The following is a 12,328-nucleotide window of genomic DNA, read 5'->3' on the forward strand; positions in this document are numbered from 1 at the left end:
ACTAAAAATATGTAGAAATATTTATTACAAAATTTACCAACAAAATGGGACCAACTATTTATGTATACTTGTTGGTCTTATAAAAAGTTGAAAAAGTGTGCGTTAAGTTTTTTTTTTTTTTTTTCCCTTTTTCACAAACAAATGAAAATAGTTGTAAGCAAAGCCCAATGCATACCAGGCTAAGGCCAGTGCATGGACAACCTTAATGTCTTTTATAAATTATAAGAACATGCAAATATGATAAAAAAAAAATAAAATAAATGAAAAAATAAATTCCTATAAGAATATAAATTTTTCCTATTTTTTAAACGATCAGTTTTGTTAGTTTTTTGGTGACTGAACAAATGTCTTCGGTGATGTTTTTTATTATGTACCCTCTGAAAAAAAAAATAAAAGAAATATGAAAAATATAAAACAAAATAAATGGAAAATCTTATAACGTATGGATATGCAAACTTAAAATATCCTATCTATTATTTTTTCACTTACATATATTCTAAGGGGTTGTATGGAAGGTTTCTAAATATTATACCATTGGAAATAACATATAAGCCCATGTATAAAACTGAAATGAATGATAAGCCTATGGTTAAAATAATAAAATAATGTATACATGTACAAATAAAGGCTGATACATTTTGAGGTTAAACAGTATGAACAAACACAAATGCTAATTACTAAAACTGTTAATATTTTCATTATCTCTCATGTAGGGATTGTCTAGGCATTCGTAGATAGAGCATGTTGCTACGACAAAAATAAAAAATAAAACAAATTAAAATTTCCGAAAATAAAAATTATGAACAGCAATATAAAATAAAGCACTTATCATACCTATTACAAAAACAGCAAATGCTACGAACAGGTAAAGGTAGCACTAAAGAGAGAAAATAGGCTCATATATAATGTGTGCATATATGGGCATACTGTGGGAATGTGAATTATAAAAAATTATATATAATATGCATGCGTTTATACACACCAAAATTATGTCAAAGACCGAAATTGTGACAACCCCCGTTAGTAAAGATACGTCAACTAAGTCCTTGAAAGAAAAAGGATACATCTTAATCTTTGTTAAAATATATGTCCCATTTTTTCTTTTTAAAATAATGAAAGATAAACATGATAATATCAAGGAAGACAATGAAAATAATTGAAACAGACCTAAAAATTGCAAAAAAAAAAAAAAAAAAAAAACATAACGCACACTTTCTTAACTTTTTATAAGACCAACAAATTTATAATAAATAATAATGATAATTTTCCTATATGTTAAAATTCATATTTTACAAAGGTATTACTTTTATTTATTATATCAGCATTCATATAAAGAGCTAAGAATGAAAGTGAAGATAGCCATAGGCAAATAGCCAAAGTAATTTTAAGGATACAATTACAAATATAATTAATTTTAATAATTGGTGAAGGTTTATCACCATGTAAGCTACTTACAATGGACTCTTTAGCCTTTTTAAACAAATACATTTTGTCAAACTAATAATAATTTTAAAAAAGCGACAGATTAAGTGTAATAAAGATAGTTAAAATTTGTGTGAATTGTATAAATTGTGTAAATTGTGTAAATTATAAATAGTAGTGGAAAAAATAATATGCACACATATATAATAAAATTATGAACGTGCATAAAATATTGGCACAAAAATATATGGATATATTTTATTAAATAAAAAATAATTTTTTGTATAAAACATAATTAGAAAGGCTTTATGAATTGTATATAAGCAAATGCAACAATATTATAAACATATATATGTATATACACAATTATGCTTTTAATATAAATTGCAACAGTCATATAGACTATATAAAAAAATTAATTTATATTTATAGGAACTAACAAATCTTGACATTATAATTGTATGCACACACTATATATGCATGCGGAGGATAAAATTGGCATTTCATTAATACATAACAAAAAAATATTAGTCTTCGAAATAAAAAATATATATTTCAATTTATTTATTCTTGTTTAGTGTTAAAATTGTTCCGTTTGATTTGCTTATTAAGGCGATGCTCGCCATGTTGGCAAAAATCCCGTGGTCTACAACTCCAGTCGTCTAAAAAGCGGATAATAAAAAATGATGTAATGTAAAATATGTAAAGTAATTACTAGCACATATAAACCTTTTCTTATGCATAATAGTACAACCCATCTCATGGGCTTTAGCGATATTTGCATATTTTTTTGTTTTATTACCATTTTAATTTGCTCACAGGTTTTAACCAAATTTTCAATCGGAGTTTCAAAAAAAAAATCGACAATATAATTATGATTATCAGTTATAAATATTTCTCCATCTTTCTCTCTTAATTTATATGTACAATTTTTAAGAGCTGATATTTTTAATAAGCTTTCAATTATCATTTCATAACCAAAAGACAGAATTTCGATGGGCACAGCTCCCGTTGTTCCTAATCCGTCTTCGCACATTTTTGATTCGTCAACGATCTGAAAAAGAGCGAAATAAATAAAGTATAGAGAATTACACAGTGTTCGTAAACGTGTAGACATAGCTATGCTGCATGAGCATGCACATATGGAATACTGTTTTAATTCATTACAACTATAAAGCAAGCGGTATTTGCTGCAACTAGTTTTTCCCGAACAAGTGCACCACCTCGTCCCTTTATTAAATTTAAGTCGGAGTCTACTTCATCAGCACCATCTATTGCTATATCAATCTTTAAATTTTTTGTTAAGCCGGTCAAAGGAATTCCTAAGCTTTTTGCCTAAACATGATAAAATGTAAAACGGTCATAAATAAATATGCATATGCATATGCATGGATAAGCCCGATCAATGACAAATGAAATGCTCTCTAAATTATGTTTTATCTAACCTTCATTTCTGTATCTATACTGGTTGGAACACATACTAAATTTTTTATCTTCCCACTTTTCATTAATGTTTCAATTCTTTCAAGGACATAAAAAACGGTGGACCCTGTTCCAAGTCCAATTGTCGTGTTAGATTGGACATACTCGTCGACTGCTTTGTATGCCTATTGGGGTATCAAAAAAGTAAGAAATCAAAAATGAAAAAAACATAATAAGTAAAAAAAGTTTGTAATAGCTTCTATCCTCTACTTTTTTGATAAATATCATACAGTAAGTAATAGTATAATAGTCTATATATGGTTGAATAAATAATTACCACGACTTTTTTTAGATCCTCCATTATATTTTTATAATATGATAATAAAACAAGTATTAGAAATGTGTGCAACGCACATATGATATAATAAAATGATTACTGAACTGTTTTGAGAAAATAATTTTTTTTTTAAATATATATACGAAACTAATAAAATAATCAAATAGGTATAAAAGCGAAACAAATAATCTACATATATAGTATAACACTTATTTAGTATGTATATTTTGTCCGTTTTATATAATATAATTAATTATTTGAATGCCAAAAAATTATAATATGATGATCACGGGTGGGGTTACTCTATAAATTAAACAGAGTTAATGAATGATAACTATTATAAAAATATAAGAATATGGATATATTATGAACTTATTATATGTTCTATATAAAATAAAACGAAAATGGAAAAATAAAAAAATCTCTAACCTCGCAAAATATATATTTTTACAATATTTATTTTATGAAATATTAAGGGAAAATACCATCATATATAATAGTATAAAATGTGCATAAGAAAAGGAATAATCAAATATGCAAAATAAGTACACTATATATTATTTATGTAAATTTCGTAAATTCAAAGTATTTATATTTTACTTACATGAAGAAAAATAAAAGCATAACAATTCCTACACGCGTATACCATATAAAATTAATTTGCGACATCAACGGTAAAAATTGTATGCCCATATAGAGAGAAAAAAAATGGAAAAAAGAAAAAAATTCGCGTACATATTTTATGTAGTAATATTAGGTATTCCCAACATTTTTAATCTCATATATAAAAAATATTTTTTTAATTTGTCATATTATCACGTTTTTATGCATTTTTATTCCAACTTTAAAAAAAATCACAATATGTTCCAAAATGGAAATATATAGAACTTTCAAAACGTAAGCTACTGCAATAAAAATTGCAAAAAATTGCAAAAAATTACAAAAAATTACAAAAAAATATGGATGCATTCCCACTACTTATGGCATATTTATAAAATCTTCACCAACTGTTATACCTTTTCAATAAATAATAAAATAACTGATTGTCGAATATTTTTTTATAAGCATAAAAATGGTAGTCCTCATAAAAGGAGGGGGTACCAATATTCATATTTGCTTGCTTGAATACTTGTGTGTGAAAAATGAAGAAAATGGAAAATTGTTTTATAAGAAGGAATTAAAATTATAATTTTACAAACTATTTTACATTATATAAAAAAAAAAAAAATGCAAAACTCGTTTTAATATCCTTTTTTGTCTAATGGGAAAATGTGCAAAGGAAAATACCGAGAAAGCTCACTAATAGGAAATCCATTTTTTCTCTTCCTTTTCTTATATTTATGTTTGAAAAAGAAAAAAAAAAGTTTTAACATAATCAATATATTTACATAGTCACCATAAAATATATAATAAAGAATGATAAGCATGTAAATAGTCTTACTGTGTTATTAATTTTTTATTGTCTCTTTAAAAAAAAAAACAAAAGAAAATATAGGTAAACATGTATAGCTCTTTTATATAAACATTTTTTCAATCACTATTTAAAAAAAATAAATTTCAGACTGTATAAATAATATAATCTTTTTCAATAATTGGTATTTAGTAAAATTAGTAATATAGTATTTTTCTTTTACAAATGGAAAATAATGATAAACTAAAAATTCAAAATTCACATTCCTATGACTTAATATATTGGAAAGAATTTTTTTCTAAAAATATAGAAAAGGATGATGTAAATTCGTTTGTAGAAATAAAAAATAATAATATAATCGAATTAAAAAATGTAAAAATTAATAATAAGTACACACTGACTGGGCTAATAAAACTAGACCCTTATAGTTGTCCTTGCTTTTATGAAAAGTTTCAAATTTGTAGTAATAAGGAAAAATTTGTAGGATATTTTAAATGTAGACATATAAAAGGGGTTGGCGAAATTATTTCAAACAATTATACATATAGAGGTTATATATATGATTGTAAAAAATCGAAAAGAGGATCTTACTTACTCCTTTTAATAAATGACAATAATGATGAAAATAAAAAAATTATAAAATGTGATAGTTATAAAAATGTGTCTTTAATATATAATGGAATCTGGAGAAATGACAAAAGAGATGGACAGGGGACACTAAAATTGAGTTTTACAAAAAAAAATAATATAGATCATGTCTTAAAAGAAAATACAAAAAATATAATATACACTGGATGGTGGAAAAATGATAAAAGACATTTTTATGGAATTCAAAATTATATTAACAATAATTGTAAATATATCGGTTTTTGGAAAAAAAATAAAAAATGGAAATATGGAAAAATTATATGGTATTATAATAAAAAAAAAGAGATTAATAAAAAGGGAAAGAAGAAAATACAAAATGTGTATATAGGTGAATGGAAAAATGATAATCTTAATGGGATTGGAACTTATTTTTGGTTTAAAAAAAAATATAATAATAATATAATAACACATAAAAATGCAAATTATGATAAATATTTCGGATATTGGAAAAAAGGCAAAAAAAATGGTTATGGAATATTTTATTATAATTGCGGTAATAAATATATAGGTATGTGGAAAAATAATAAAAAAGAAGGATTAGGATATATGATACATATTAATGGAACTATCTCAAAATGTTGTTTTAAAAATGATGTAATCATTTCGGAGGTACAAATTAATCCTGAATATCAAATAAATAATACATACACTAACTCGATATGTAAAGTAATTAATTTTTTTTTTTTTAAAAAATATTATAATATTTCAAATAAACAAATACAGTTACTTTATAAAATTATATACACCAACTTTGATTTGTTAGTAGACATTTATGAGAGGTGTAAAACTGGGAACACAAAAAAAGAAAATAAAAATAAGCAAGCCAAAATAAAAACATGTCCCAATTTTACCTTAACAAATTTATGGAAAATATTTTATAAGTGCAATATTTTAAATACAAACTTTACCTTATCCACTTTAAATAAATTAGTACTTGATCATACAACTATTGGTGAAGAAAATGAATTATTTAATATTTTAAAACAAAATATACAAACAAATGATATAGAATTGTCTATACTAAAGGAAAAAAAAATTATAAAATATTTTTTTTATAAATCTTTTGATCTTTTAAATATACTACATTTTGTAAAGAACAAATGGAAAAATAAGCATATCTCACTTTTAAGAGAGCATAAAACATTTTATGAAAAAGAAACAAAAGACGAGACAAACAAAGCGACATCACCACAAGATGAACAACCAAATCGTATCAATAAAACGCAGATAATAGAAAACTGCCACGATACCAAAAATGATGACATCACCATAGACACAAACAAGGACACTAACAATAAAGAGCTACATATTGATGGGGGAAATGACGATTGTAAATATAATTATAATAATTTAAACGATAGATCACATTTATTAACAGATTATTCTAAAAATTGTAAAATGTCAAACCGATTTTGTGCCCTTTTAAAATATGCTATTTTTAATAAAGATTTATACATATTAAAAGATAGTAAAGAATTATATAAAATAATCAATTTTAATAAAAAAAAAATAAAAATAAAAAAAATTTTAAAGAAAATATATATTTTCCTAATCAGTAATAAAAAACAGTATAATAATCACTACCTGTACTATGTCTTATATAGCTTGTTTGAATCGTCCACACCTTTGATCTGCTTATTTTTATCTATGATAAGGAATAAAAATAAAAAAAAAAAAGCTCGACCACTAGAAATGCATACGAATCATGTAGCTTATACACATGATGGTAACAAAAGTAATGACAAGGAAATAAAATTAATCGGATCCCAAAAGTGCATTAACAATCAAAAATTTAGTCAGATAGATAGAGAAATGTTAGAAATTCTGCAAAATGAGGATTTTACTACGTATTTAAAAAATATGGTTGAATTTACAAATGTGCATAAATATAATATACACGAAGAAACGAGAGAAATAAGCTTTAACTGTTTTTTGTCAACACTTGTTCATGTATCTATACGATTAAATAACTTTAGAAATATCACTGATCAATTTTCTGACATTGTAGAGAGCTTGAAAAAAAATTATACAAAAAAACAAAATCACAGCTATTACTTTGGTAGTAGGAAGTTTATTATGAAAAGGAAGTACCTGACCCATAATAATCATAATAATGAAACAACCGAAAAATTAATGAACAATAATAATTGCACACTCGATTTAGCGAAAGATAACAAGACAAAACCCACATTTTTGTCATTGCAAAATATATCAAGCGAATTGATAAGCATACTAAAAATTTATGTATATTATTTTATTTTTTACTTTTTAATATTTGAGTCAAAAGATAGTTTTTTTTCCATTTTTAACATAAAATTAGATTTGTCCATAAAACTTAGAGATGTCTTATTATTTTTAATTCAACTCAAATTAGTGAAAAAATCGAAAAAAAAATACAAACCAACGGGATATATTAATTTAGACAGCTATTCCAAGATAGCTAGAAATAATAATAAAAAAAAAATTAACATAAAAAATAAAGTGAGTAAAATCCTGACTTGTTCAGGTAAAAATGTTCCAAAAAAAACATTAACAGTACAGAATAATGATAAAGAAAATAGCAAAGAATTACTTAGACATGAAAAAATAAAAAGTAGAAAAATGAGTTTGGAGAGTACCAGAAAAAAGGATAAAAATAATATAAAAAAAGAAAAGAAAAAGGAAAGGAAAAAAAAAAGAAAAAATTGCAAAAAGAAGAATGAACAAGATAAAGAAACCGAAATAAAGGATTATCCTAAAATTGGAGATAATCAAAAAAAAAAAAATATACTCACTAATAGTAAAGATAATAAAAATGACCTGAACATGCTAGCTAAGGATAAAAACTGTTCTAATGAAATATTTTTAAAAAAAAAAACAAATATATTTTCTTTGTCATATTTTGAAATTTTATCAATTTTTTCCAAAATATTGAACACTAAAAATTTGAATTTAATAAGTGACTCATGTTGTGATTTATATTTTAAAAAATTAAGACACACTGGAAAAAGAAAATTGCACAAAATTAATAAAACTGATATGCTAAAAATATGTGCAACCCGATATATGGGAATAATAAAAAGGAAAAGAAAGCATATTGTACTAAGCTTTTTCAATTCTACCAAAAAAAACAACAACAAAATTTGCAGAAATAAAACAATTAATAAGAATACTGAAGGAAATGTAAAATATCCAACCCCTATTTATACAAAAAAATATGGAATGAAAATTGCTGCATTATTAGACAAAAAATTGAAAGAATTCGAACAAAATATGGAAAGCCATTTTCTAATTATGCAATCTGAAGTATTTAAGAAAGGAAACACCATAAAAGAAAAAGATAAAAAAGATGAAAAAAAAAAAATTAAAAAATATAAATCAACTTATGCTAATAATAAGGAAAATTGCGAATTGAATAAGCCTGATAATGGAATGTTACAAAAAACAATTATAAAAATTAAAAGACGACATGAAATAAAAAAAAAAGTGTATTTCTTAAAAAAAAATTATACAAACTATTGTAAAAATTATATGAATATAATTGACTATTATAATATTTGTCTTACTCCATATGAGCTTGTTTTATTTTTTTTAAAGTTTGTTAAAAGAGTTAAACAAAAAAGAAAAATATTATCTTCATACAGTGAAATGCTATCCATTTTTATATTCCGTGTTTTGTTGTATAATACATTTATTATAGCAAAAAAAAATATCCAAAATGAATAGGCAGTTTGCAAAAAATTAATTAATATATAAAAAGGCAAATATGTTTGTATCGATTATTGATTTTTTTTCTTCTATTTATTACATATGTATGCAAAATTGTAGATAAACATAATTCATATATTAAAAATAAATAAAAAAAAAACATTTATATATCATACGAATTATGAATTAAAAAAAATTTCACTTTCAAAGGGAATAAAGATATACGCGTATTTGCATAATTGTGTGTAACATAAATAAAAAACACAAACAACAGTCATAAATCCAATTATACGAAAACGATTATATAAATGTAACATATCCATAATGTAGGTTTACAAATCACCACATGCATATTCTCTATATGCAGAATGATAGCTGTTTTTAAAAAATGAAACTTACAATATTTTAATTAAATGGTGTGAATAAAAAAGATAAATATACGAAAATGAACTATTGAATTATGTAGATAAAAAAAATAAAAATACAATAAAAAAAAAAAATCAGACATACACCTAAAATAAACGGATATATATCAAATAAAGGCAAAATAAATATGCTTAAATTGAATTCCAATAAATTAGTATAAGGCAAATAGATTCTCAAAAAGGGGGTAACAAATTATCTCGATCCAGTATGTCGACACATAAATATATAGGTAGGTGCATTAACTCTCATTTGAATGTCCACCTATAGACACATTTTTTTCTTTCTGATTATTTGAAGAAATAGGAATTGGAATATTTTTATTAACAATTATATTTTTGCATATTTTGATTAAATTATTTACACCGAAAATAATGTCTAAATTAAATTTTTTATTTATTGGATTATCATTTTTAAAGGAATTAAAATTTTCAAACGAGTAGGTAAAATCGATCCATCTCATATCACAAGATGAAGGATTATTTTTGTCATAAATGATTAATATGGATGTTGAACAAAATGTATATAAAGATTGATTCTCTAACCATATTTTTAATTTAATTAATTTTGGTAATATAATATTAACAATATTTTTTAAAAAAATTTCAAGAAAATATAAAACCAACTCATCATGTAATTTCATTCCATATTCTCTACTAATTTTTAAAACATGATTTAATTTATCATAACATTCATTTATCTCGATTTTTTTTTCATTATATTTTTTTAGCTTTCCATTCTGGGTAGTATTATTACTATTGTTGTAACTTTTTAAAACCTTATTATATAAATCATCGATTTCTTCCGTTGTTAAAAGGTTAGAATATTTAATATAATAAATAAATGCACATATACGAAAACCCAAAGTTCTCTGTGTCGTTTTTAACGAACTCATTTCTTGTTTCCATGATTTTAATAAAAAATAAATTTCATTACTATTATATTTATAAAATTGTTCTGGCAAATTTAAATCCTTTGCTGTAATTTGTATTATATATTGATCAATATTATTTTTATATATCTTTCTTATATCCTTTTTCATTTTTGACCATCTTTTAATATAATTTTCTCTACTGTCCCAATCTATAGATTCACTTTCTCTTATTAATTCTTCATTAAAAAATATATCATTATCTTTTATGCTATTATATCCTAATTTTAAATCTATTAAATGCTGATCATCATATTTGATTTTACTACAAATTCTTTTAAGTTTTAATGCCAGTTGCATTCGATCCATTTCATTACTATCTTCTATTTTATTATCATTTTTCATATTTTTATTACCCATAAATATTTTCCATTTTTCAGAAGGATTGCTTAAAATTGGTGAATCCGATTGGTTCTTTTCATGACTGTTACAAAAATATTCATTAGTCTGCTTATTACCCATTGGAGGATTATCAATTTTATTTTCTCTACATTGATAAACAGGAACTATATCATAACATTTGGGTATCAACTTTTCTTTAACTAAAAATGCCAACACATTATTATCTTTTCTTTCTTCACTATCGTAACCATTACTAAGTTTGTGCAAAAATGAGTTTTCCTTCTCAGTATTGTCATTCACATATTTAGTATTAGCACTGCTATCATTTTTTATTTTTATTTTTTTTGATGCACCATAAAAATTTACAGTATTTATATTTTTTTCATAATTTTTATTAACATTTTGAATGCCTTCAAATAGGTTTTCACCCATTCTTGAATTCATTTTTTCTAACATATTAACATAAAAAGAATAATATTCATCATTAGCAAATTGTGTGTTCTTATTTTGAAAAGTACCATACACTTGATTATATGAACGGACTGCATTCATATAAAATTTTGATTCGCCATTTTTAAAAAACGGAATTATCTTATATATATACTTTTCATTTTTATCACATAACATAATTGATGTTCCCGTTAATTTAACCCCCGTAAGGTTATACAATATTTTGCTACTGTCATTATTATTTTCATTTTCAACGCCATTCTCAAAATTGTTTGCACACCAACTTTCCGAATCACAGGTCATAGTGAGACTCCCTTTTGTAGCATTTTTTGAGTTACCATATATTTCTGTGATATTATTTTCTTCATTATCACAATTAAGTAGGTCTATATTTATACCTAAGCTATTAGTTAAAGTATCAACATTACTTTCCGCACTGCTAGCTATATCACTAGATGTTACAATATTACTTCCATCGTTTAAATAAGGATTCCAATCACTTTCAGAATTTTGTTCCGTCTTTTTTTCATAGCTACTCAACTTATCACATTCATTTTCATCGTCTAATTCGCCATTGTTTAACGTTTTTAAATAAGCGAGTGCATTATCATTTTCAGGGTATTTAATTTTATTGCCCCGAGATGCAACGTTATGACTTATCGACCCATTTCTATCGTAATTATCTCCACAATCGCTATCATTAGGCATGTCAATAAATAGGTGGTCAAACTTTGTCGTTGGAAAGTTAAAGATTTTATGTTTATCATTTGTGTGTATATCATTGTATAAGTTAAGAAAAGTATTTTCATTACTTGCTGTACCATTTATATTAAGCTTACAATTTAACATACTACTAGGTAGATTTTCTTTTATATAATTATATATCCTCCTACCATGTTTATCATTGCTATTATAATTCGCCAAGCCGCTTAAACAGATATTTCTATCCTCCTGGAGTTTACCAGAAGTTAGTTTATCCTTTTTGCCCATCGATGTCTGAAATGGCTGGTTACTATTATGTTTGTACTGTCTCTACTCTGGCAATAAAATATGAGATAAAGAAGTATAAGTTTATGGGAATGCATGCAAAAGCTGAGAGTGCAAGCGATTCCTTTTAAACTAGTATCTGCTTCTCAATATTTTTGTCAATAAATAAATGAAAGAATAACGAAAATGTTTATATATAATTCAATGCGCTAAATCAGAAGGACATAAAATATAATTTCCCTCTTTTTCATTTTATCTTTTCTTTTCG

The 12,328-nt window shown here is 24.2% G+C and overlaps 4 protein-coding genes across 4 annotated transcripts; 1 reads left to right on the forward strand and 3 right to left on the reverse strand.

The window, feature by feature from the left end:
* Positions 1 to 304: 304 nt before the first annotated feature.
* On the reverse strand, positions 305 to 1,488 carry PCHAS_1113700 (conserved Plasmodium protein, unknown function; the record flags this gene model as incomplete). Its single annotated transcript, XM_016798567.1, has 6 exons — positions 305 to 377; positions 490 to 583; positions 679 to 747; positions 835 to 877; positions 983 to 1,167; positions 1,305 to 1,488. The coding sequence occupies 6 exons, from the start codon at positions 1,486 to 1,488 to the stop codon at positions 305 to 307; spliced, it is 648 nt and encodes a 215-aa protein (XP_016653957.1).
* A 494-nt stretch (positions 1,489 to 1,982) lies between these two features.
* PCHAS_1113800 (ribose-5-phosphate isomerase, putative) lies at positions 1,983 to 3,205 on the reverse strand (the record flags this gene model as incomplete). Its single annotated transcript, XM_016798568.1, has 5 exons — positions 1,983 to 2,084; positions 2,225 to 2,476; positions 2,590 to 2,757; positions 2,868 to 3,029; positions 3,182 to 3,205. 5 exons carry the CDS (start codon positions 3,203 to 3,205, stop codon positions 1,983 to 1,985), a joined length of 708 nt encoding a protein of 235 aa, XP_016653958.1.
* Positions 3,206 to 4,817: 1,612 nt separating this feature from the next.
* PCHAS_1113900 (MORN repeat protein, putative) lies at positions 4,818 to 8,945 on the forward strand (the record flags this gene model as incomplete). Its single annotated transcript, XM_740690.2, has 1 exon — positions 4,818 to 8,945. One exon carries the CDS (start codon positions 4,818 to 4,820, stop codon positions 8,943 to 8,945), a length of 4,128 nt encoding a protein of 1,375 aa, XP_745783.2.
* Positions 8,946 to 9,591: 646 nt separating this feature from the next.
* Positions 9,592 to 12,063, reverse strand: PCHAS_1114000 (inositol polyphosphate multikinase, putative; the record flags this gene model as incomplete). The annotated part of the gene is made up of 1 exon (XM_735842.2): positions 9,592 to 12,063. One exon carries the CDS (start codon positions 12,061 to 12,063, stop codon positions 9,592 to 9,594), a length of 2,472 nt encoding a protein of 823 aa, XP_740935.2.
* Positions 12,064 to 12,328: the final 265 nt, after the last annotated feature.

The sequence above is a fragment of the Plasmodium chabaudi genome (assembly GCF_900002335.3).
Source record: "Plasmodium chabaudi chabaudi strain AS genome assembly, chromosome: 11".
Taxonomy (NCBI): Eukaryota; Apicomplexa; class Aconoidasida; order Haemosporida; family Plasmodiidae; genus Plasmodium; species Plasmodium chabaudi.